Source organism: Melanotaenia boesemani, chromosome 18 (genome assembly GCF_017639745.1).
Source record: "Melanotaenia boesemani isolate fMelBoe1 chromosome 18, fMelBoe1.pri, whole genome shotgun sequence".
NCBI classification, from domain to species: Eukaryota; Metazoa; Chordata; class Actinopteri; order Atheriniformes; family Melanotaeniidae; genus Melanotaenia; species Melanotaenia boesemani.
In genome coordinates, this window is record NC_055699.1 from 11695640 (window position 1) to 11723322 (window position 27683).

Here is a 27683-nt window from a genome sequence, read left to right on the forward strand (position 1 = left end):
AACTTCGTAGAAAGCCTTTCTTTTAAAGATGGTCGAGTTTTTCTGTCTGGGCCCTTTGTTAACAGTAGAACCGCCAACAAGGGTAAACTCTCACAAACGTGTGATTTTACGTCATCACAAGAGGCTATTTGAATAAGCCAGCCGCTCTTCCACGCCTAAAGTTTTGCTTTAGACGTGGAATGATATAATGATATAATGATATAAAGTCATGCTTTACTGCTGATGCAGCTAATGCTAATGCTAATGCTAACGCTAATGCTAACGCTAATGCAAAGGGATGAGCCTAAAAGTTTAACCCCCTGCAATGTACAAATGAGCCCCATGTTTTCTTTTTTATAAGTGGGATGAAGTGCTCTGCCACGTAAATTTTTGTAAACATTTTGTTGTAAACATGCTTCTTCCACCATCATGGTATCTTCACTCTCAGGCTCGGAGTCTGGTTCAAACATAAATGGCTGAATTCTGTAAGCTGCTGCTCGGTCAGGTTTGCCTTCCTGCGGCAAAATCAGCAAGCACCTCAATAACATTACTCAAAAGCTTGCATCAACTCTCATGTGACAAAGTTATGATACGAGCAAAGGGTCAGAACAGGCTCTATGTTTGTTTTTTTGTTTTTTTTTAATCTCTTCTCTAAACTAGTGGGAGAAACTGGCTGAATTTGGTCGAGCTGGCCTGAATAGGACACTAATGTAGATGGATTAGTGGAAGGCAGTGAAATCAGAGATCTAATATTAACAACTTTGTTACCAAAGAAGTGAAGAAATTTGTTACATGTATTGCTCGAGCCCTGCAAAAGGTCAGGTTCATTTCCAAACAAAACAAAATTAAATGCGTTATAAAAAACATGAGGATTATGTGAGTTAGCAGCAATAATATTAAAGAAATACTTATTTTTAGCAGCCTTTACTGCTCTCTGATAACAACTCCAGTTTTCCTTAAGCATTTCAAATGAAACCTGTAGTCCATCTTTCTTCCACTTCCTTTCCAGCCTCCTGCACTCCATTCTAATAACTCTTGTGTTTTAATTTAACCAAGGCTCTGACTTAGGTTTTGGTCGCTTTAACCTCAGGGGAGGAGGAACAGAGTCAAGGACAGCTTGACAAACTGACAAAGTTAGAAAGTAACTCCACAGTGTTGGAAGATCCTGAGAGTTGTGATGCTGCCTCACCAAAAGCAGCAGAGAACTGTTCAGCAGTAGCAGAGTTAAAAATGTGACAGTATCGAGCAGGGTTGCACTGTTTGACAGTTTGATTCATAGGGATAAAATCAAACAAAACAGGCATGTGTGGAAGAAATTTTACTCATTATGCTCTTTATATTATATTATAATCACACCTATAATTACTTCCTTTATTATATACATTTATTCTTTCATTTATTAATTGTATTCACACTGATTGTTCCTATATTACACTTATTCATTGTGTTCTGTTCTGACCCTGTTTAAAGTTCACTGAAGGGACAAAGTGACCCCAAATCTCCTCAGAACTTTGATAGTGGGTGCAGGCTGGTACTGGTACAGACGCAGATCTGGGACATAGCCTAACTCTTTAAAGATAACATAGATTGTTTACAATGCCAATCTACAGATTTACGCATCCAACTCCAGATTCTGAGGAAGGGAGGCTCAACTCTGTCCTGGTCTTATCTGGTCAGGATGACCTTCAATGGTAAACAGAAAAATATAAAACTTTTGTCTGACTTTGGTCCAGCAGAGTCCATGTCCCTGGGTGGCACCAGTAACAGACTGAACAAAGGTAAAAGAGTCTACTAATTCCAAAAAGTCCTTGACCAGCCTTTGTCCAGTTGACAATAGACTGGAAGAGCTACTTGGATTTATTTGTGGTGTTATGCCACTGTTGTGATTGACCTTGATCTGTTGATGCCACTTAGTCTCAGCTCAGGCTGGAAATCCACCATCTTTGTCCTCAATCTTCTCTCCACATGATCCAGAACCTGCAGCAGGTGATGCTGCAGGTGGTTTATGTGCTACTATACCAAGCTCAGAGAGAAAAAGCTTTAAGCTTGAATGGAGAAGTTAGACTTTGTTATTGGCACAAGAGACTCACTAGAGAGGCAGCTGAATATGCAGAAAGCAAAGTGTTTGGCAATCCAAATACTGCAGCCGATTTAAAGAGTTTGAATGACAAACAAGCAATTTAAAGAATATCTCAAGTGGGCAGGAGTGATAACATTTTATTATAGACTTTGGATTGATGTGCTTCTTTCCTCACCTCCAGAATTGAGGTAGCGCTTGCCACTGCGGACTGAGGGGTATTTGTCAGCTAGACGTTTATCTGGCCATATAAGTCCCTCTGCTGCGAAGAGCACTTTGTGATTGGATTGCTGGAATTTCCTGAGAATCTCTTCTGGTCCGCCAGCGAAGATAAGATCATAACTAAAAGGGAGAAGTGAAGATAAAATACAACAGATCATTATCTTTTATTTATCCTTTAGGAGCAGTCATTTTCTTTAACTTGTTTTATTGTTTAAGTGACACACAACCTATGTTTCTACTTGTCTGAAACAGATGGGAACCTAAAGGTAAACAATGGACATTTGCAAAGCCAAGTTATCTGGGAACTTATTCGATGAGATATTTTCAAAAATGTTTGTATTTGCCAGACATTAACAAACTGTGGAGATGCTTGCATGGATGACACAGGCCATACAGTAATGTCTTTAAAGGGATATTACCCTAAGGGCAGATATTTTAGTATGTGTAAACTTTGTTTTCCTTTGAGGTGTGTAGTCACCGTTATGAGACAAATTCCAGAGTCACTGACTATTAAACATAAAATACAGCTTTGACTCTAGTAGTATGCACCATAAATAATCTAAAACAGACAAATAAAAAAAAAGACTTTAAAAGATGTTAGCAAAAGTGAAAGTGAGGTCATGAGAGATGGGGAAGTATAATATAGGTGAGGAAGTGTGTGTGCTCTATCCACATCTGGCAAACACGTGTTCATACAAGTATCCCTTGTGACTTGTAATGTCATAAACCAGAATTATTTCTTGTATAAATTTACTTCCAGTCTTTGAAAGCATTCATGACAATGTCTACGAACTGCACAGAAATAAATTCAAGACAAATCTGGACAAAGGAATAGTTCCCCACTGTATTCCCTCCGTCTGTGTGACTTGAAGTATGATTCACACAATGACTTATGGACACTAAAAAAGAAATATTAAATCATTTAGCTTCAGTGAAATATGGTGATTTAACTTCTCAGTAGATATCATTTTGGATTCTAACCACTCACTGTCTCCTTAATTTCATCAAGACTTTACAAAAATGTAGTAAATGTGTAAGAAAAACTGTATAATTAGTTAACTTAAGAACCCAAACTGCAAAAAAACTTCCTTCCAGTTCTATATTTGAGGATCATGCATAGTAAACCATTGTGTCTGAAACTGCCAAACCAGTCTGGGTGGTCCAGCAGGATTAAAGGTGTCAAAATACGTCTGAATAATTCAAGAGTCTTGCAAAGTGCAGAAGCAGTTTATTAAACTACAATCACTTCCCCTAAAAGACAGAAAATTACATTCTGATTACCTGCTTCATGGGTGTGACAGCTCTGCACAGCAATTATGGGTAACATTATTTACAGTACATGGTACCATGAATATTATTATCGTTTGCTCTATTTAAGGAAAAATGTTTCGCAAAGCACTTATTATTCTAAACCACTCACATCACCTCATTGAAACTTTCCATTGGCCTTGAAAGCTCATAATTTATGTACCTGCATGTGAGAAGAGCTCTGCTCACATATAATAATGCCATTGGCTGGATGAGTGGTGGTGTTTTTTTGGTTTGTTTTTTTTTTTTTTTTTCATCCACAAAACACCTCTCACTTAGGAGATATGGCTTTCCAAGCTATTATTACAGTCTATGATTGTGAAAATTAGTGCTAAACTGCAATTAAATGTGCTCTGCAACTTTTTCCTGGGTAGAAATTAAAGCTAAATCAGATCAAAGGTCAAATTGATACTGAGGAAAGTGGCAAACCCATAATTTAGTATTAAATGAAACAGCTGCTTTAAATATAAATGTAGTGCTAGTTTGAGGTAAGCATGATAAATCAAAATATAAACTGTTTGTTAGCAACATACCTATCCAGGGCCAGGACAATAAGATCCTCCTGCTCTGCCAGAGCCTCCATGGCTGCCTTCAGTAGTCTGACTTTTTGCCCTCCACCAATAGATTGACCCACGTCTCCCCCCTTCCAGGCTTCTCCCATTCCCAACACCTGAGACAAAACATGAGGGCAAACAGCAAATTTATTTACCTGCAAACACTTTAAGGAAATTCCCACATTTTGAAATCATGCCACTGTGTCAGTGGCCTTTATATTAGGGTAAAGTACATTTTATAGATTTCTTTGTATAAATGCTGCTGGAATAAACTTTAACACCAACAGGTTTTTGCTAATGAGACTTTTATATTCGTATTCTGTGTTTGTGTATTTATCTTGCATTTCAGTACCCTTAAATTGATCATCCACATAGGCTAAATTACCTGTAGTGCAAAGGTAACACCTGTATGGAAGTAAAATGATCAGATTCCTGTTTATTGTCCTGTAAAATGTGTTTTGGGGCTAAGTTCTCATAGAAAGTCAGACTCAGTAAAACTGAGAAGCTTGCAAGTGTCTGCTTGGGGAACTCAGATTTCAAACTGGTGCAACACAATTACACACACGCATGAGCTTTCAAACACAAACAGAGCACTGAACAACAAGCTAAAAAAAAAGGTTTTTTACTACTTGTTTCAACCACAGAGGGGAATTCTGAAACTACGTTTTGGAGTATCCCTTTGGGATGGTTGTTTTTGCAGCTTGTTGCACTTTATTGTTTCCTTTAACGGGGTCAATCAATCCCGGCAAGTGTTTGCCAAAAAAATCTTGCTGTAACGTGTGTGTGAGTACATTCTCGTTAGCTGGAAGAACCAAATAGAAGATTTGTGGGAACAGTTTTAGAAAAGACAATCTTACCTTCACAGTGTAATTAAAATAGTTAGCAGACTGCATGAAGCGGCGGAAGCCATCTGTTTCCTCCGTTGCAACAGTTAAGACGAGCAGTTTTTCTGCAAAGGATAGAAGGACAAATCTTCAACAACTTAAAGGTCATCACATATTTTATGGCTAGAAAATTATGGGGAAGAGAGATTAAACTGTTGCAGATGAAAACTGAGATGTCTGAAGTAGCAACAATTTGGCTTCAGTTAAAAAATATCCACATAAATGTGTATATTATTTTAAGCTTAAATATAAGTATGGAGATTCCCACTTCTGTGAACCATGTCCCCTTGTAAACCTCAAACCTGTGTCAACATACTGGTGACTATTTGGTTTAGCAAGTCTAAACCTATGTCTCAAATTAGGAACAACTACTGGAGTTTTAATTGGATTCAAAAACAGAAGCATATTTTCAAACACAGACTCTATAAGCTCCTTCCTATTGGGGTTGAACAACTTCCACAAACCTCTAGGACATTTCCAGTGGCCACGAGTGCTGAAATCTGAGGTTGGAGGAAGGGTTAACCAAATACAAGTTTTCACCATAGTCTAACATGAAGCTGGAAAAAAGAAGGCTGTCTTAATGCTGCTAGTTTTCACTTTCCCTGTTTGTTTTGTTCAATAAGCTGCATCGCTTTAATCAGAAATGTTCCATCTGTTGCTTTTAGCCAAGGAAGGAAGTACCCAGGGTCTCTAGATTGTGTTAATTGAACCCTGTTATTGCATGAAGGGGAGGCATTAATTCATTCCCAGCTGACATTTTAACATGTTAATGTGTGCTAGTCTTCAAAAGGGCCAACAGAATTATTTTAATAGCACTTTAATATAATTTTAGAGGACTACTTGAACACTGATCCTGCTTTTCATGTCATGGTTTAACAGGCAACATGTTCTCTGTTTAATACACATCACCAAACCATTGTAAATTATTTATTGGTCAATGACACACAGAGTAAGACAGAACTGAGAGAGAACATATCAGACCTACAAAGGCCTTCTGCAAACTTGACTCAAAAGTTTATTTTGTCCAAAAGCAAAGTTTAGGACCTACAGTAAACCTTTATTATACAAAAATATTAACATGGCAATGGAGTCAATGGGGTCATTGACATAACACATTTCACCATCAACATAAAAGTAAAGACAAATAATCAAACATTAAAGAATGGTAGTTTAAAAGAATGGGGGTATGGCATTTCCATTTGGTACAGTCTTCACTTCTTTTTCACTACATGGCGTGGCTTCACTTGATTCTGTTCAAGATTGCGGAGCATCATCATTTACTGCAGGCACTGTAGCAACATGAAAGTGATTCATCATGCTGAACAGACTATATGAAGACGTTTGCAGAGTCTGTGTACATACCAAGAATTCATGAGAGACAGAAGTTCAGTGATGCTTCAGACACAAATGATTGTTGTTTGTTGGCTTGGTAAATAAACACCTTGAGGGATACCTTTTGTTAAGAGATAGTAGAGCCAAAAGGCATTTTTTTTATTTACCAGCCAATCTACAATTTTACCCTGACCTCTTAACTCTCTGTTTTGACTGAAAGAATAAAATCTTGGATACAAGCAGCAGAAATTAGTTTTCTCCTTATAGGGTGTATGAGCTCAGTCTTTGAGACAAGACAAAGAGGTCTGAGGGGAGTTGGGACCAGAGCTCCTGCTCTTTTGTGTCAGATAGAGCCAGCTGAGGTGCTTTGAGCAGCTGGAAGGAGCCCCAGGAGTATTTTGCCAGAGAGATTGTATGTCTAATTTTACCCGTGGGCATCTGGGAATCCTTGAAAAAGTGAAACAAACCATTTGGATCAAAAATAATCTATGATGAGAAAATTGACTTGAGGTAATTTAGTTTCTAAGCTGATGATTAAACCTCACTTTATTACCAATGAAGTGGAAAAGTTACATCAAATCTAGAACAGAATTTGGCATTCAAGAATTATTTTTAATCCCTTGCCTGTAAATATGACTTAGACAGTTTCTCACCTTAGTCTTTGCTATAGCCCTTTTCATCACTCTAACAGCCACTGCAGCATTTTCCTGACCTAAAGACACTGAGGATCTGTTACAGGTTGGAAATAGTTCCTATGAGACTGGAACTACAGTACCAGTCAAAGGTTTGGACACGTTTTCCCATTAAATTTAATGGGAAAATATGTCCACACATTTGAATTAAAGTTAAGATGCCCTAATGGTCTCTTAACACGTGGCGTAAAAAAAAAAAGTCAATTCAAGAAACATGAGTTTCACGTGAAGCACTGCACAGGAGGAAGGGGCGTTTATTCTGAGCAGCAGGTGTTCTCTGTTCATGTTCTTGGCTTGAAGGAAGATGTTAGAGCGTAAGGGGATGATGTCTCTGTCATCTGGAAAACACATTTCCCTTACAGCTCTTTAAAACAGGTGATTTTTATAGTTATATGAGAGATTTCCAAGCTTCCCATTTCCCAGCACCAAGCGATGAAGCCAAGGTTTAAGCCCAGGTCAGGAAATTAGACATGCAAAATAAAATTTAATACTTAATACTAGGAGGAAAAGACTTTTGTATTGTTTTAAATAGTTTCAATAGGAAATATTTTGTTAATACTTTACCCTTAATGTTTTACTATTTATGTTAACAGTAACATAAATAGTTGTTTAATAAATGAAGAGCTATAGTCATACTGGTGGAAAGTTGTTTTTGGAGAGATCCTGAAGATTGTATTACAACTCTGAGCATTATGCTGCTTTCTTTGTCTTCTGTTTTGGATTTCTTGGCAAAAATTTGAAAACCTTTGTGATAGCGTGGTTACTGCCAGGACACATGTTCACTGTTTCTCTTTACAACTGACTCTGTTTATGTTTTTTGCTTTTCTCATAAAACACAAATTTATAACCAGTAGTTTTGTTTGTACAATGAAAGAAAGTAATGTGTTATATTGTGTATTCACTGGACTTGTTTCCATAGCTCTAAATTCCTGTTTTAGCAGCCATTCTGGAAACAAAAGCCTTGTTGATTCTTATGTCATGCTGACATTTCCCAAAAAAAAAAAAAAAAAAAAAAAAAAAAAAAATCCTGTCAGGAAACATCATTTATCCTTCAATGACTTTGCCCTGACCTTATAGAATCGCATGTCATAAACACACAGCAGGCCACAGGCCTGTACTCAGGCCACATGGGTACATCCCAACAAGCAACCCTTCTCTTAAGTGCACCGTGGGGATGTAAACCATCTTTGATTTAAAAGGCTTGAGACGTACAATTTAGTTTTGACACTACATGTGCTATTCAAACACTATGGCAGGTCTTCTTTGTGGCTTTTCCATACACAACCACTGGTGGAAAAAAATTCCTTTGTATTCACAGTCACCTCATGCGAACTATAACTGGAATACTTGGTTGGATATGATGACACTGTCTCCAAAAACACAAGGCGCCTTGGGAAAAATTTGATATGCCAGTTCAATCCAAAGTAAAAATCAGGTTTCTGTTTTCATATAATACTAAAAAACAAACGTTATCCATCCATCCATCCATTCTCTATACCGACTTGATCCAGTTTAAGGTCATTGTGGGAGCTGGAGCCAATCCTACATGCTTTCAGGCAATAGGAGGGGTACACTTTGGACCAGTCGCCAGGAAACAAATGTTAGACTGATGCTCAGTCAGCTGTCCTCTCACCCAGCTAAAATATCATTTGTCAAAAACATTTAGAATGATCAATCTTCCAGCACTGACACACAATCTGTAACTATTAAATATTTGAGTGTATATTTGCCAAAGGTCGAGGTGCAATACAAAGTACATATAAAATATTTTATGGAAAAATGTGTTAAAAGTTACTACTCAGTTTAATGTATCTAATAATGGTAGAGTATCCCTTCCCCAACACTGTACAGCCATGCACAGTTTCTCTGAACTTAAGGAGCTAAACAGAGATATCTTTCTGCCTGAACGTACTTTAAGACGTAAAAAGACGGGAATTTACTGAAGTTTCTGTCCCAACGAATGCAACCATGTGTGGTGCTGATTTTGTACAAGCAGGATATTTACCCTGAAATCTTATTGTTTTCCAGATGTAAGGTAAAACTAAGAAACATGTGAGATAGTTATAAAATAGTAGTTCTATTTTGAATTTCTCCAAAAACATGGGCTGCAAAGACAATGACTGTGATGCAGCACTGAGATACACCTTAAGAAAGGGGAGCTGTAAGTGTTGTGACACAAACAGGAACTGAATTGTACATTGGGTGTTTTATGGAGCTGTTACCTGCGAAAATCATAAGGCAATTGATGATGAATCAAGAAGAGACATTTCAACAACTATAAAAGACAAGACAATATGACGAGACACATCTTGCCCTGGTCTACATTGGTGAGTAAAAAACAAGACCACAGTGTGTCGTATGCCTCAAAATATCATTTGATAATCCCTCCCTAAGATGTTGAAAAAATAAGCAGATAAAGACAAATGATTTGGTTTGGATCAAAATGCAGTTTTAATGAATGTGTTCCTGACAAAATGACACTATAGAATTTGGAGTTATCAATCTTCTTCTGTCCAAACATTTAGAAACCTGTGTGAGATTTGTAAGATTATGAAGTGTTTTTTCTGTGCAATCCTTTTAAATGTTTTATGTCACCACCATGATCAGTGATAATGAAGGACAGCTAGAAAACAGATGTGGACACTCAATAGAGGAGTTTGTTTTCTTTTTCTTGTTGTTTTTCCAACTGTGGTTTCAGAGGATAACTGTGCAGTCAGAGTAAACACAACATATTTTCTTGGCATTCCTGTATGAATAGTTCAGAAGGAGATGAATGTAGCTCAAAAGGTGCTTCTGAATCTCTTCTCCAAGAAAGGAGAAGTGATCTTTCCTTTGCTCTTTTTTTTTCTGTACCACATAGGGTTCAGCCGTCTAGGTAAACTTTCACACTTAGATGAGCAATAATTCTGACTTGCTGGCTGAGACTTCGCTTAAGTAAGCAATTTTTTGCAGAAAGGAAAGGGGGGTATTAAGGGAATGTGCCCTGGCCTTAAATACAAGGATAACAGGATTCCCATTGCTGTGGCCAGAGAACACAAACCCCTGTTCTATTTTGTCAACCCAGTAAATAAACATTTTACCTCAAGGATCACCCAAAATTGTTAGGTTAGCGAAAGTAGAAGTTATTGAATGCATTTTGTGGCCATTTTTGGAGATAATGGTTTTGTTTATATGAACAGCATATCCTGATATTAACCCTATAAAAGCCCTACTCTAAATAAGACACTGCCATGTAAACAGTATTTTTAGATTACCTTATATCAAATATAATTTTTATGGTAAGAAATAATTGGATTTAGTTATATAGATATATAGAGTATTTAGAACATGCTGGTCCAAGAAGCATTATGATTACATGCATAGCTTGGAACACACTAGGGCTGCAGCCCAAACAGGATGACTTCAGGAAAATAGAAGACAAGCTTTTAGAGAGAAGGAAAAACTAGAATGAAGCTTCATGTTTTAAGGACTATGGATACATTGAGGGGTTTTGCAATGCAAAGCATTGCAGTTGCATTAGGGAAAATAGTGTGAGTGGTAATCATTAATCATTACTAGGGCCGGACTGATATATATCTTTTGAAGCCGATACCGATTCCGATATTTGGCAGAAAAAAATTCTGATTACCGATTAATCGGCCAACTTTTTTCAAAAATATGTAATGAATAAATTAACTTCCTTTTTGGTTCATTAACGCTTACACCAACAAAAATATGAATAACAGGTAGAACATTTTATTGTTTCACAATATTTTGGCCTTCTATGTTTAACTTTACAACAGAAGAATTTCCAAAAACATGCAACAAAGCATTAACTAACTGGGAAATTAACTCTAAAAAAAGTCAATCTATGAATGAATTGTAGAAATGAATGATGAATTAATTAAATATATCTTGTTTTGTACTTCTCGCTGATGCAAATTAGAAATAGGTTAAAGTACAGGTAGAAAAATATAAGGTGTATGCCTTATATAACCAACATGAGTGAAGTTAGCAAAACATTGTTTATGCAGCCTTCTGATGCCCTTAAATGTTAAATTACAATTTCTTTACTCCAATATTTTTCTTTGTCATGAAACATATCATGGCATATATCATATATAAACCAAAATAAAAACCAGATATGCTTAACTCAAATGTCAAAAAGATGTAACCTTTGATAAAGTTGTATTTTACAATGGTCACAAATGGTCTAGCACTAATTGTAACACATAGTGAGTCGCTGTTACAGCCTGTCATGTTAGTAAATCTAAGGGTGACATGACATCATGATGGTGGCTGAAGACAGACTGGAATATTAATAATTAGTTTTTTCTGTGCTGCAGTGAATAAACCTCTTCCCCTCTGCATTCACATCTCTCCTCCTAAAACGCGCCTCAACCGGCAGCTGACGGAGTGATGAACAGTCGTTCTGTACTCTCAGATATTTTGTACACTTAGTTACTTCTGCAGTTACTGGCTACTTAGCTAATGCTATGCCAGGTTGGGATAACAGCAAGATTATTGCTAACATAGACGGGTATTATGGCTGGCTGTTTTTAAGGAATAACTTAACCACACATTATGTGTTAACTGCCGACATCAGCCAGTTCTTTATTGCATGCTCTTGATGTGCTACTATGGCTACAAGTCAACGTTGCAATGCTTTAACATTTTAGATGCACATTCTGTTCCGGTGCTTCACACTTCAAAATAAGAGTTCCACTTACAGCAGTTAGCCAAAACACTGAAACGGGGAGCGCTTTAAGCTAATTTAGCACAACTTTAGCAATGCAGCATAAATAAAAAGCTAACCGACACAACGAAGCACGTGTCACTCGTCATTACACATGGTAAACAGAGTTAAATTGAAACTGGAGACACGTTGAGTCATTAATTTCACAACATCATTATAAACTTACTTCCACTCGGCCCACTACTTTAATATAACCTGGCTAGCTACCAGCTACCCCTGTTGAAAAGACAGGGGGATGACTGTGGAATTGAATGAAATCATAGTTCTATCTAGTGGACAAACGCTGCACAACTCCAACACTTAACAGCATTTACTATTTTATGAGAAAGTAAGAATAAATCGGCGTATAATCAGCAAAACAACAGCCAATATTGGCCATTTAAAAAGGGCTAATATTGACCGATTTAATCGGCCTGCCGATTAATCGGTTGGGCCCTAATCATTAACTTTAACATGCAAATGAGAATGTGAATGAAACATTCTATTTGAAACTCATGTGGACACCTTAATGTATCGCCCTGTACGCAATATGATCATTAGCCAGTTGTGTGTAAACACAACTGGAAGAATGAGTGTGACTTGCAAAAGTAATGCACAGCATTAAATATCATTCATTATTGTGGTCTTGAGGAGTAGTTCTCTGGTGTTTTTGAATATCTTCCAAAGTTTTTTCCTCGTGAAGCTTGAAGAACTCATTTTTTCTTGATGAATAAAAGTGGTCATACCAAATGCTGATTTTTAAGTTTGTTAAGAATTTTGAACATTGCTCTATATTCGGATTTTACAAAAACACCATAGTCTACATACTGGTGGTGGATGTTGAGCAGGTAGGACTGAATAGATCCATCCATCTGTCTTCTATGCCCACTTATATTTCAATCCAGGATTACAAGGGGGGAGGGCTGGAGCCTGTCCCAGTAGCTTCTGCAAGAGGCAGGGTGCGCCTTGGACAAGTTGCCAGTCCATTTAGGGCCGACTGAAAAGATACTCAACCAGAAAAAGGTGGAGTTTGTAAAGAGGAATGTTGAATGACCAGTGGTCTAAAAGCTAAATGAAGGGATAGCAATGAGGTTTTAAGAACATGGATAAGATATTGACTGGACAAATACAGGGCAATCACTGAAACTGAGTAATGATGGGAGTGATGAAGGGAGTTTGACATGGTGGGAAAGCAGCAGTTACACATAGAAAAAGACAGCTATAAGGGACTGCTGTTATAGAACTCATGCTCTAAGATAGAGCTGGCATTAATGTGGCTTTATATTTGTATATATATATATATATATATATATATATATATATATATATATATATGAATTTATGTGCAGAGACTTTTATATATGTATATAAAACTGCCCTCAGCTAAACATAGAAGCCTGCTGTCCAACCTAGAGCTTTCTTGTAAAGGTTTTCCAGCTTTGGAAAGCATTAGAACTTTAATGTGACCACAAGGACATTTGGCACTGAAGTTGTACTTGTGATATCTAAAGCCTGTAACCCCCACACATGCAGGCCTGCCTTCTAACCTACAGTAACAAATGACTTTGTTGTTAGTTGAGCAATCCATGTGTTAGCTATTAGACTTAAAAAGTACAAGAGAGTAGAAAACTCAACTGCTTACCGAGCGTTTTAATCCAACCTTACTGGTTTTGTTTCTCACTGTTTAAATATAAATATTAATTTTCTAGTGATGTCAAAAGATCATCCTAATCGATTAAACACACAGTTTCCATAACACAAGAGGAATGCAGCGTACCCACAAAGAAGAGCTGTATTTTCAATTACACATGTTAAACCATAGGCATGTTAGCCTTAGGATGTAGCATGATGTCACCAGCTTTGTGCCAGGAAACTAGTCTCAGCAGACGTCATTCTGAATCAGGAATAGCTTATTTATTTTACCAAAGAAAGGCAGTTCTAAATATTATCTCCTATGGGGCTCCATCTGTTAAGAAAGTCATTAAGTCATTAATGCAACTAAATGTGGTTTTAGTTTAATTTTAAACGGGGTGTGAGACCAGTATGTACTGCTCCCCATGTGTGTGGCTTGGCATATAACTGTACATTTTAAATCTATAATATTTCCATTACCGAGCAACAATGTTTAATGCATACCATTCTCTCATTAAAGGGCTTTTAAAAGAACATGTATTTTTACTGTGAGTGTCTTGCAGTTTTACTCTTACTTTAATAGCTGGCTTGAAAATCATGAAGGAAATAAGAAAATGCTTTCTCTCTAGTAGCAATATATAATAGATTAGCACATTATTCCCTTTTTCTCTTAATTTCATAGCTATTCCTCTGCTTTGTCTCTGTGTTACAGTAAATATTCTTGTTTCACTGTATGATAAATTTACCTGACAACATTAAGCAGATGTTCAGCTGTATTAGTGCAACATTCAGCCAGCAAAAAGCTTTCCAAAGAAGAACAGCTGTGCAATTCCTGGTTGCAGACATAGACTTGCTTAGTGCAATCGGATATTTATACTTTAAAGACAGCCCTAACACAATTATATTTGTAATTCATTTGTTTTAGCACTGCCTAAGGTAAACCCTGTGCATCACAGGTGCTTGAATCTTGCACTATTTAGTCACAGTATCTAATATAGTTGGCAAAAAAAACCTCAGAAACACCTAAGTAGAAAAACAGCACAGCATATGTTTGGCTGAGAAGGAACCACAGAACCAACGTTGTGGTGATATAGTGACAATGTCCTAAGGCATGATTACAGCTTTGACCTGCCAAAGGGGTTTGTTAGTTTGTTAGACTGGTATTACAGGCAATAGAGAACGTCATTATATAGTGTATATAAGGCATGGACAGCCTTAGGTGGAGTTTCCTTCACTTTTCTATAAAGTGCTCCCTGTTGGCATGTCTGGGAAAAATCTAATCTAAACATGTTTTGTCCATGGGATGGTGGAACAGTCCACCAGATTATTAGTGATGGAGTTACACATTTATAAAGCATTTGGGGAAAGGTCGCTACAACTTCTAGGGAACGGTTACTTTCAGTGAAACCCTAACTGAGGTTTCTAGCAGGCAATCTCACACTAAAAAAACACTATTATACTGCATATAAAAAGAAAGACTTTGTAATTCAAAACTATCAAATCATAAATCAATCATCAATCCAGTCTTTGCTAGGCAGTTGGATTAGTCCTGCACAGAAATATGTAGAGACTCAACCTCACACCATAAGACCTACATGTTAAATCCCATATGCTGTCAGTAGTGCTGTTCAAACAGTCAGACATAAATGAAAGGCTCCTTTCAGATGGCTGGACACTGGGGGTTTACGCAGCCCAATTTTTGTAACTTTCCAAATCTGACAAACCAACAGCCACGTCCGCTGTTCACAGTGACCAGCCAGGTGCACACTGGTGAGAAATGGGCAGAGCTCTGCATTCCTACTTCTTCCACTGCTGAAACAAACTGTTTGTGTCTGAGCTACAACCAGTGCAAGTGTGCTCTCAGAGAAGAGCTAGAGGACAAATATCAGAATGTGAGTTAAGCTGGAACAAAGATTTGCAACCAATTAACTGTTAACCTGATTCTTTCATTGGAAGCTCAAGTACACAAACAGTAGAGGATAACTTCAAATGCAGCAAAGCTTATTCTAATTTGGGTAACAGGTAAAGCAATGCAGTGCTGGGCTCCGTGAACAGGCCTCCCCTCTGAACACCGAGCACTGGATGTGATCACATTTTATCTTCTTAGGCCGGGAGATTGCCTTGTACAATGGGACGGCTTGACACACAACCGATTGTAATTGACCAGTTATCATGGACATAAGCAGGTCACCCAGTGCTGACACAATAGATTAGGATGTGCTTTTCAATGTGTGAATGTTGAATTGTATATTGCAACAGACCTGACTGATATCTAGCTGATGATTCTTAATCACATATGGTTCTCACTTATCTGTCGCTATGTACTTGATGTTCTAGCTGAAGGGCACACTAAGGCAGATGATTCTATTAAAACACAAGTTTTAAACATTCATAGCAGAACTAAAACAGTTCAGAATGTAACCAAGTATTACACAATATTCTATCTGACTATTCTAAATTATACTTAGGCTTTTACCCAGCTGGTAAACACTAGCTTCATTTTTCCTTGGAACACATTAGTCTGACTTTATCTGGAAAAGCATCAAAAAAAAAAAAAAGGCTGAGATTTTAAGGGCGGAATAGAGGACCAACTTGATATTCAACACTGTTAATGTGTTTTAATATGTAATGTGCAAAAGTGTTTCATTAGAGGTTTCGATATAATCTGTGAGATGTTAGATGGAAAGAGGCTGACCCCTGGCTTTTACTACTATGTCAGGCTCAAACACAAATGGTTAATACAACAAGATTTGAAAAAAAGAACAGAAATAAAGACAAAGGAATGCCTGAACCACATGTCTGATGCAATTAGAGCTACATTTGGAGTTTATCTAGTAGTTGTGTGCTTCATAAACGCTGTATACTGACATACTGCAAACTCCTTATAGAGTATAAAAGTGTCAGACTTAGTTTAAACCTAACCTTGCAGTTAGTGTGATCAGGCTTACAGCATTGCCTACAGGATTTCCAGGACAAGTGGTTGTGTGTAGATTTTAGTGTAATTTGGAGTGATTTAGCTGCAGCAGAATGTTAATAGGGCTGGATTTTTTCAAACAAGTCAATAAAATGTAAGGGTTGTTATCTGAAGTGTAAACTTCTGTATGTTAAGTATAGGTTGAGCTTTCAAATATAGCAACTTTACAAGCACCTGACTGTGTTTCAATCACAAGCTTACTTACTATTCAATTAAAACAGGCTTTAAATGACCTATTTTATCTGATCTGTAAGCCATTAATTGTGTTTGTTCTGGTTTTCACTTAAACCATCAAAGACTGAAATTGGTTATTTGTCGCAGCTGAAACTTTACAGCCCGTCTTCTGTATATAAAAGCTCGTGCTGTGTGCAGACAAATAACATGAGAAACCGCAGACGGTTCTTTTGTGTCGAGCAGCATCATGTAATTTCACGCTCCAACATTTGACGCGCCTGGCATGTTCAGATTCCCACACAGGGAGCCGCAGGCATTCAACCTGCCTCTCACACACACTGACATCACGCAGCCGGTAAATTACATCTTGAAAATACATAAGTCGTTATTTGCACAAATCGCATGACAGCTCTGAAGCGCAGCCAGAACATATGCGGTTTAATTGCAATATCACCATTAGAAACGCTGTAAAGATGGGATGGAGCTTAAGGCTGTATGTGCGCACAGGATCTGAGTTGGGGAGACCCGCACAAAGAAAAAAGAGAAAGTTTATAGTTGCTTACCTTTAGGAATGGGCACAGGTCCTTGATTAGTATCAATAGAAAAGACTGAGTCTGCTAACTTGATCCAGCAGGAAAACACCAAACAAAACTTAAGGCACTCCATAGTTACTGTAACAGAGTGACCGACGGGGCTTTCAGTTCCCAGCAGTGGTCAAGATCAGCCCGGAGGGTCTCTCGCGATAATAGAATAATTAGGGGGGGGGGAAGACAAAGTCCACAGGTATTGCGTTTTCTGGACAAAAAGGTCTCAAAAGCTCTTGTCACGGCTTAGCTTCAGGGAATGCTGGAATAAGTTCTACAATTCAGAGAAATTAGAAAGCAACAGGCGTGGTTCCTTAATTGCAGCAGCAGCCATTTGGGACGTGGAGGAGGGAACTTTGCACTGCTCACCCCTGACAGAGGGACGTCCGGTGTGAAAGTTTGATTAAACACAGCTGTATTTGTACCCTCCGTCCACCTCCCTTACCCAAATTTTCCTCCTCTGGTCCCCTCCCCTCCAGAGGCTGACCAACACTGCTCCACTTCAGCAGCACAGCCAAAACCATGGAGACACTACAGAGAAGTTCCAAAGAAGCAAATATTAAACTACTTATTGTTTCAACTTTGTGGTTAAGTTAAGGAATATTCTTTTACCTGTTTTATCCTTTTCAGATTAAAAACAGACTTCTAAGCACATGTTTGTGGTTTAATGTGCCAGAAATGTGCTAAACAAATTTTCCATTTTGTGAGAGACAGAGAAAAAAAAAAAAACAATGTGGAGGACACCTACACATTCTGGGATTTATTATTATTATTATTATTAATAATAATAATAATAATAATAATAATAATAATAATAATAGAATAGAAATAGAATAGAAATACTTTATTAATCCCTTCAGAGAGCCCTCAGGGAAATTTGGGTAATAATATAATAATATATTAATATATATATTATATATATATATATTATATATTATAATATATATATAATAATATTAATATTATTATTATTATTTGTAATGGATATTAATAAGTTAATTCTTCAGTCATTTATATAGTTTTTCTTTGCAGTCCTCAGTCTCCCACATTTTCTTGGTTTCCTTCAAAAGATGCCATAAGTTGTTCATGAAATACACAGAAAACACGCTAATGAAATTCAGTAAAGTAAGGCAGTTTTCAATAGTTTATTATTTGAGAAAGTGAAAAGATGAAGAAGCGGCTGCAACAAAATGACACACATCCGTAAAATTTCAAACAAGAAATAACTAACCCTAACACAAATTAAACAAAGATAGTGTCACTAACAGCAAAATGTAACTGTTACAACGTCACCCGGCCAGGGCTGGTAGTCCTCCGCCAGCTCTCAGATTCTCCACACCTGGTCCTGATCTGCTCATCATCATCAAGTCTAATCAGTCACACCTGTCCTCCAGTCCTTAAAATCCCCAGTTCTGCTCTCAGTTCTGGTCGGACCTTAAATTTACATACTTCATGGACTCACCCCTTCTCCATTCCTGGTTCCTGTCCCTCCAACCTGCTCCTTCTGTTCTGTCCGAGTAAGACCTTTACCTTGTGTTCAGTCTTGATAAATAAAGTATCGCTAACCTGCTGATGTCTCTGTGGAGTCCCTACGTAACAGTAACACTTTTGGACAACTAAAATGAAAACAATCCATTCTTGGAGTCCTGATAGCTTTCTGTATTCAGAAGATATTTAATTTCTCTAAAACAAATGAACTGCACTTTCCATTGCACTTGGTTTCATTTACTTTGAACTGATACAGCAAGTTTTCAGTTTATTTTAAGTTAAATCTTGCAATATTGCTTTGGTGTTTCCATTCATCTGTTTTGATGTGCCAATTAAAAATGTGCAGCAGGATGGAAACCCAGCTAATAAGACTGTATGAAACAGTCAATTGATAAAGCAGATGTCGAAGCTGCTGCTCCATTTCTACAATAGTGTACATAGAAGGCGAGCTGGGATGGAAGTGGCCTCTGGGCACAGTCATGTGAAAAGCCCCCCACTCCCCATACATGAGGTTTAAAACGCCCAGAATGAATGAGACACAGTCAAAAATATAAAACTGTGTAGGTGTGAGTTGTCTTTGAAGATGTTTTGCATTATTTTGTGTCTCTTTATAGAAATTTGTGTATGATTTTGACATGTATGTTGGCTTCATTTCTTTTTTGCCACTCTTGCAGTTGGGTTCAAACACTGGTCATGTGGGTACATAGCAAAATAGTTTTATTTTACAAAACCTTATTTATTTTAATTTGGCAGTAAGAAATATATCTGTCCATATGCACTGTGTACTGTATGTTGCAAGAAATACCAACCACGATAGAAAAATGTTTCAAAGATGAAGCTTTAGTCCCAAAATCTTACACTAGCTAGAATATATTTTAGATTTCAATACATGCAACATCAGTCTTTCCTTAAACTTTCAGAACTCTGTTTTGCAAATGTGCTTGCGCTTTGCTTTGACCAGTGACAAACCATCATCGTGCAGCATAAGCAACTAAAAATAATAGTTTTTAGATTGCACTGGTGCTGTTGACACATTCTGCATGAAAGGACCTTTGTGAGGTCTGTGTTTCCACTTAGTCTTTTTGTGGCCATGTTACATCTTTTCAGCATCTCATTATGTTAATTTAGTTTTCCTTTCTGATATATACATAATATTTCTGGGATAAAACTGGGAGTCCAGAACTCCTGGGGTATCTTAGCCTGTGCCCGGTAGGGTGAGGAAATAGATGAGGAAAGCAGACAGTGAATGCAGCTTCCATTTGCTGTCAGATTACATATTTGTTTCAGTTGACCTTGAAACCAAATGCTTTGTCTCATTTATAGCTCTCCATCCTTATTAGAAGAAACAGACCTGCCCCCCTCTGCCCCCCCCGGCTAAAACAATTTCTATCTGGCAAAATCTTTGCAGGGCAGTTTTAGTAGCTGTCAGCAGATTGTTTAACTTAATGGCATCACCAGGTTTATAGCTTTGAATGCAAAGTAAGTAGGAGTAAAACTTTTTGATGTGTGGAGATTGTGCCATTTTGTTAAGACTGATAAATCCAGTAAATACTTTAGAGGCAAAACATTACCCACTAAAGCTCAAATCATTCCTATTTGGCAGATGATTACAAGTAGGTTGTTTTATGTAATGACATCACTGGCTTTATGATTTTGAGTGTAGAGTTCTTAGAAGGCAGGCTATTTTTTATGAGTTAAATTACTTGTTGAGGCCCCGATAAACCCTGAAAATAAAGAGCTGTGCCAGAAATCTCAACATATAATGCTTGACTTTGACATCAGTGACATCCAGTGTGCAGCTGACATTGAGCTGAGCGCTATGGCAAGCATCCAAAATAAAGATCATTCTTCTCACCGTCAGACTCAAACACCAAGTCTTGTCTTAGCAGCTGAACAAACCTATCAGTCCTTAGATTTGCAGTCAGTAGCAGCCTTAAAGAATATGTAATTAAACAGCTCATTACAAATATTTAGCTGACATTTTTGCCATGTGGTTTGTGAAGGAATTCTCTACTGCTGGAAAATAAAAGTGTTTGTGAAACAGGGCCGAATGCTGCATCTTGGCAGTGTGTTGTGGGAGGACGCGTTGTGTCTGGCATCATTTTCCTCAAATCTAAACACCCAGCTATTTAGAAAAGCCTATGAAATGCTCCCTGGACTTATTTACACCCTGAGAAATTATATAAATGTTGCATGAGTGGTTTAATATTCCATCAGTGGCCTCTTTTAGGGAGATTTAAGACACCATGGAGATTTTGTAAAATCACAAGTCCATCTGTAGGCTTCAACCTTTCTAAGTTACTTGCAGAAGTATGACAAATCTTCAGTGCCCACAGTGACGGCAGTGTGTTGACAACAACTTTAAACTTAAGGGTATGTGTGGAGTGGAGTGGGAAAATTACTTTTAATTACACAAAAATGGGCATTTAAAGCAGTTGAGACGTGGTTGTGGCGAGTGGGGTGAGGACGGCGTGGAAAGCTGGGAGCTCATCAGGACAGCGAGGCACACCTGCTTACAATTATCTCCTCTCTGCCTGGATATCAGTGGATGAGAGTTCACTCTGGACTGCTGCACACACTGACATGCTGACAGTTAAGCTGTTGATCAAATGTGAAATAAAGCTTATGCAGCTGGGAATCTTTCTACTTCACAGGTGTTGTGCTCTTAAACCTGCTTTTTTTATTATTATTATTTTAGCTCATTTCTGGGCCAAATAAAACAACCAAGCCTCTGGCTTTCACTGTCCTTGCCTGAATTAAAGACTAAACACAGTTCTGTAGCTTCCTGACGACTGCAAACCATCCTCTATTTTTGGTCCTGTTTTGGAGACAGTGGGTTTACAAGGACAGTAAGAAGAAACAGACGGTTCATTAGGGAGGCAGACTTTTGGGAAGCTACCCAAATCTCAATATATATATATATATATATAAAATAATAATAATAAAAAAAAACAATCTTGGAAACCAATTAAAAGAGAAATTATGCATTTGGGAAAAATTAAGCTGGAACTGCTTCTCATAATTCCATGATTTTATTTTTCTTTAAAGTCTGACTGTAGCAGAAATAAATCTACATTGTGAGTTTGTTACATCACAGACAAATGGGTTTTTCCACAAAGCCAGACAGGAATTATCAAAACAAATATATATGAATTTGTCTCAAAGTAATCTGGGACTCTAAGGGCATGTATGCTTACGAGATCAGCTCAATCTGCACTAATTGGTCAGCCAGAGAAGAGCTCAGAGAACTATATTGCAGATATTATTTATCTGGTAAATGTTTGTAAAGGTAGTAAAGGTAAAAAATAAGGTGCAGAACTCACTTGCAGCAGCTCTGCACCGAATGAATCCACAGAGCATTCACTGACTGGAGTTACTCCTCAATCTTTGGTTCTCTGAGACAGTACACAGCCCTGAACCTTCCACAGTGCGGTGTTGGCACGCCACAAAGTTGATCAATGGTTTATAACTCCACTACATTCTCATACAGTCCACAACAACCACTTTTACAAGATGCTAAAGTTGCAGTTTTATCAGCAGAGGATAAATCTTATTCTCTGAGCTGGTATGCTGCCAGATCTGCAGTGTTGCCACATTTCAGCTAAAATCTGTTTTTCCTGTAGCCATTATTCCTTGTCAGTTTAGGTAGGCAACGCAAATTCAGCAACTCAGGCATCCAAGGAAGATCCCTTTCCATGATGGATGCTAATGCACTATATTAGATCAATTTATAGTATTCAACAAGTGCATCTTAAAAATGTGATTTTAGACCTTTTCAGACCTGAAAAATTGTCCAACTCCACAATTCAATAAAACATAGTTCTCAGCCTTTTATGTGGTTTAAGCTACTATATAGCTCCATTCAATGCCAATCGCTAAATATGAATAAATTTTACTTTAATGACTATGTTACTTTTGTGACATGTTGTCTAGTTTTTTTGCACAACTTTATACAATTACTAAGCCAAAAGTACACATTTGTCAGTGGTTGTGACACACCTTGAATTTCACTCTACTTTCTCTCTATTTTTGACCTCCTCTGGTGGTAGAACATAATGGTTTTGCAATTATACTGGTGAGTCACGTATCATAGAAACTTGGCCCCCTAAACTCTTCTTGAGAACCCACAATTGTAGAAGGTTGGGTTATATTTTTAGCTCAAATGCTTTGATCACTTCACTGAAAATGTAATTACAAGTCCCGATCAGTGGAAAGAGTATCAGTCATTTCCTTCACGCTGGTCATCTTTCTAAAGAACCCATCATTGCATCATCTCCTGTTTAGTTCAGGCGACTGTGGTCATATTTATGGGACTACAAAGCATCCACTGACGCAGGGTGTGGTCTAGGGGACTTGGAGGGGGCACATTAAGGTACTTGATCAACACTGCATTTAATTAAAGACAGACACTTCAAAATGTATGTGCTATGTTTAGTAACGTCCTTGCAGAGCCTGACCACACAAAGAGAAAATAGAAAGGGAGAAGATAGGGACTACTTCTGACTGCTCATGATCAATCTTTGTCTCAGAAAAGAGGCCTGAGGGTTCCTTGAGGGATTGTGCATCAAATTATTTTATGTGCACAAATGAAAATAGGTGCAGTTTTTAAACCTTTATTATTTTAGTCACAAAATTTGCATTTCTAATCGTCTCGGGGTTTTGGGCAGTGCTCTTTGAAAATTACAGATAATGAGATCTTTAGCTGCCCTTTCATTTGAATGTCATCATTAGGCATGTTAAAACCACAGGGCTTGACTAAACACACCAAAAGTGGGTGAGGAAATGAAGATTCAACCTTGCAGAAAACCTGCATTTCTGGTGCCAACTCATTGCTTCAGAAAATGTTCATCCTGCTCATTTTCTTTTCCAAACACAGTTTGGAGGAAACATAATTGATGCCTACATTCTATTCACTGACAATAGTTGTTCCAGTTCATCTGACATATTACATCTTTATATATCCCAGTGGTCATAGGGAGAGGGCTGCATGTGGCACAAAGTTTGCAACGCAAACAATAGATTGTAGGGTTTGGCTGTTATTTAGATTCCATGTGGAATTCTTGAAATTTTGGATTTTAACTTTTATTTTAAGTGAGACCTTCCTAAAACCTTAAGCTTTACTACAGAAGCTTTTGTTGAAGTGGATATTTCTCATTAAATTTAGTCAATAAGGAGATTTTAATGCCAAGTAACCTATAAGTATATTAAAATCACGGCATAAGCATTACATACTATCTTTCTGTTTTACAGGCAGAGATAAGTAAGTAGTAAGTAAAAGTTAAGTATAAATATTAAATGTGTAGGGGAACAGGCTGTTCAAAAGTGACAGATACTTTAAAACAGATGGACACACCAGCTTTAATATCATATGGCTTCTTTTTGATTATGTTTGATTGTTCCCATTTGTGGTTCCTCAATCTGACCTCAGTCTGCCTTGTGCATAGAGATGGCATTACCAGATGTCACTCTTGAGAGAAACTATTCCACAAATTAAATTTGACTGAGTTTAAGTAGCTGCCCTGAAGACTCCAGAGCCAATCTGCAGGCAAGCATTAGTGACATAAACCTGATTCAAGCAGCCATGGGTAGGCAGCGGAGTTCAATGAGTAGTGGCATGTGTCCTTATTAGGCAAGCAAGCACTAGATGTGCCACTGTGTTCTGGACCATGTAGATTACTGGGGATGCCAGAAGACCTACCAGAAGAGCACTGTAATAGGGAAGATGAGAAAAAAAAACATACCCTGTACCAGGAGATGGGTTCCATACTAAGTCAGACATGGTCTGATATTTTATCTTGCAGTCCAAAGTGAAACAACCAAGACACACATCTCATGGTCAATGAAAATGACATTTTTCTCATTGTTTACTAGGGAAAGTGATGTAGCAGCCATTTTAATGCCAAAATTGTAGATTTAACATTTGTGAGATTTGCATCTCAAGTCAAATTATTTTAACTGGATTTTGACCAAAATGTGAACCTCTCATCTCGAGGATTGACCCCTACCTGGGGTTTGTGTTTGGGATTTGCTGTTCAGGTTCCTTGTTTTATTTTTAGAGTTATCCCATTCTGTGTTTGTTTCCTGTTCAATACACCTGGTTTTCATTTGTTTGTCACATCTGAAAAAATGAACAGCTACGTTTTTATTTATTTTTGTGTGTGTGTGTGTTTTCTAAAGACTCTTTGTCTAAAATTTTGTGATAGCAAATATTATATTTGTTTTTTTTTTTTTTTTGTCGTCTCTCACACCCCTCCCTCCCCCGTGGTTTGAGGCGTTTGGCTTTCATTTATCTTCAAGCTCAGATCCTCTACCAGAGGCCGGGAAGCAGGTTCTTAGCTATTCCTATTACACTGTCCAGTTTTTCTTCTGTTATCTGTTGGAGCCACTGTCCCCAGTGCTCAGGTATCGCCTTCACCTTCCAGGCTTTCTCCAGCTGTTCCTCGAGCCCTTGATATTCCTCTAGTTTTTCATGTTCCTTTTTTTCTGATGATTGTTATAGAAAAATTACCAAGAGTCTGAATGAGTAAAAGTAATTAGAAGATTTATTACAGGAGAAGTATAAAATACAAACAATTTTACTTGCAAGTTGAGAGTGTCGTCCAGACTCGCATGAAGTCCACAGAGACTCTGGCTCTTGCATCATTAACATCAGTTTTTATTCAACCTGGTTCCAGCTGAAGATCAGTCTCTCAAACTGATAGTAGGAGAAAGGAAGATTGAGAGGCGCCATTCTCGCCCAATCAGGCTGTCATTTTCTAAACAACCGTTTTCTATCAGCTCCCTATCAGTCTCATCTTTCTCCCACGTCATGAATCCAAAAGAGTGGTCAGCCTGACCTCACATACAATGACCCAACAGGAGAATAATAACATCAATGTTCTATATCAGTAATGTTCTATATCAGAAGGAAAAGAAAACACACATCAATGAAATGTAATTGAGAATAATAAATGAATAAATGCATTTTACAAGTAAAAGAATGATAACACTTGTGGTTATTGTATGAGTAAATATGATTGATTACCATATGCATTAAAATTACTTCCACATGATGCCATAATTAGGTATAGCTACATTCACCACATTTGCTGTTTATCAATGATCACAATGTCCATTATATGTACCACTTCATTCATTATGGGTTGCAGGGAAGCTGGAGTCTAAACCAGCAAACCAAAGAGGCAGGGTACACCCAGGACAGGTCAACAGCCCATCGCAGGGTCAACGGAGACAAACAACCATTTCATACTCACTCGTAGGGAGAATTTAGAATGACCAATTAACTTAACATGCATGTCTTTGGACTGTGGGAGAAAGCCGGAGTGCCCGGAGAGAACCCACACATACAAGCACCACACAGAAAGGCCACTGTTTGGCCTCCCCCCCAGCCGAGGCTCGACCCAGCGACCTTCTTGATGTGAGGCCACAGTGCTAACCACCACACCACCGTGCAGTCATTGCCATTCTGTCAGTCTATATTTGGACCTCCCACAGGATCTTAGACCTCTCATTCTCCACCACCTTGTGACCTAGGGGTCTCCAGTACATAATCTGCACAGATGTTTCTGTACATTATGCCAGCTAGATGGTTATGGTGCTCCATGGATTCTTTTCCTGCATTTATCTTACACCCTACTGTTAAGTGCTGGATTGTTTCAGGGGCCTCTTTGCACAGCCTCCACCTGGGCTCCTGCCTGGTGTGGTAGATCTGGGCCTTAATTGCTCTATTTCTTCAGGCTTGCTTGTGTGCTGTCATGATTAGCGCCAGTCCAGCCTTCTCTAGACATGGTAGGACTTAACATATCACTTAAGCTATCTGTCAGTGGTACATCCCACCCAGGAGTTTTTCCTTCCATGATGGTTCCTCCAACTCTGTCTCCTCTATTTTCAATTTGCCTGAGACCTTAACAAAATGCTTCATCCCTTGGGACCATATATAAAAGCAGTAATTCCTCTTTTAATGGCAAAGAATATGTATTTCACTAAGCAAAAATGTCAAAGATAAAATACGTTGTTACTCTGCAAATGTTATTTGAGTCCGGTGATCAAAACCATAAATTAAGAGGCATTACATATTTCTTATTATGTATTTACAAAGACTCCTAGCTTCTGGGGGGTCTACAATGTCCCCAGTCTTATCTATGTGACACACCAATGTAAAAGTAAATAACCATCCCCCATCTTATGTTTAAAATCTGCTTCCTTTCACTTAAAGTGTGTATACAGTGTTTTCTTCAGCTGCCTTTGCACAGATGTTACTTTAGCTGTTTGTCTGAGAGTTTTAAAACACAGATACCAGAAATTCCAGTAAGTGCATTCTGTTGGGAACTAGCTGTTGCACCCCCTTCCCCAAATGCAAACTACATTCCATTTATTTCTCATGCTTAGCTACAAACACAACAAAGCCCTTTTTTTCTGGTCTGTTATTTATAACATTTTATCCAGGTCCACTTAGACTTTTGTCTTTACAGACTTCTTGTTACAGTCCTAACAAGACATGCTGTGCACACCAGGAACAGTCCTACTGAAAATTCTCAGGGTAATTTTAAATCACTTGCTTTCTACTTTTAATAAAGTGTGCAATGATTCAACAAAACTATTACGTTTAACAGCTTGGGAATCTGCCAGTTTTGTGAACAAAGTACAACATATGGCAGCTAGCTGCCCTAACTGACATGTCTGCTCCATTGTTCAGGCAGAACATGTTAAAGTTGTTTGTAATGCTGTTTGTTTACAATCTGTCGACTCCCAGACGTTTGACTTGTGTAACCAAGTGTGTCATTTTTAAATGGTCGTATCACAGAGATCACACAGTTTATGGGATGAAAAAAACTTTAAAATGTTTTTAATTATAAGGAAAGTTTATAAAATGGGATGTTACGCTCAATATAATCACACTCACCACAACTGGAAATATGTGTTTTTCCTCAGTCTGGGTCTTCTCAACCAACAAATCACTGCTGCATTGACATTGAGGACATCAGCTCTGTGTAGTTAGGGTGTGTAATTTATATCAAATGTGGTGTTTGTAACATGCCATCTTGCAACACACTTCCTGTAAATCCAGAG

The 27683-nt window shown here is 37.9% G+C and overlaps 1 protein-coding gene across 2 annotated transcripts in view; it reads right to left on the minus strand.

Annotated features, from left to right (window-relative positions):
- plod2 (procollagen-lysine, 2-oxoglutarate 5-dioxygenase 2) overlaps window positions 1–17503 on the minus strand; it is a 35922-nt gene extending 18419 nt beyond the window's left edge. For both annotated transcript variants that reach the window (XM_041968714.1, XM_041968713.1), the window contains exons 1-4: window positions 17106–17503; window positions 4998–5089; window positions 4120–4256; window positions 2235–2398 (exon numbers count right to left, since the gene is read on the minus strand). In XM_041968714.1, coding sequence (XP_041824648.1) covers window positions 2235–2398; window positions 4120–4256; window positions 4998–5089; window positions 17106–17208 — 496 coding nt within the window. In that variant the 5' untranslated portion in view covers window positions 17209–17503. The remainder of the gene's footprint in view (window positions 1–2234; window positions 2399–4119; window positions 4257–4997; window positions 5090–17105) is intronic.
- Window positions 17504–27683: the final 10180 nt, after the last annotated feature.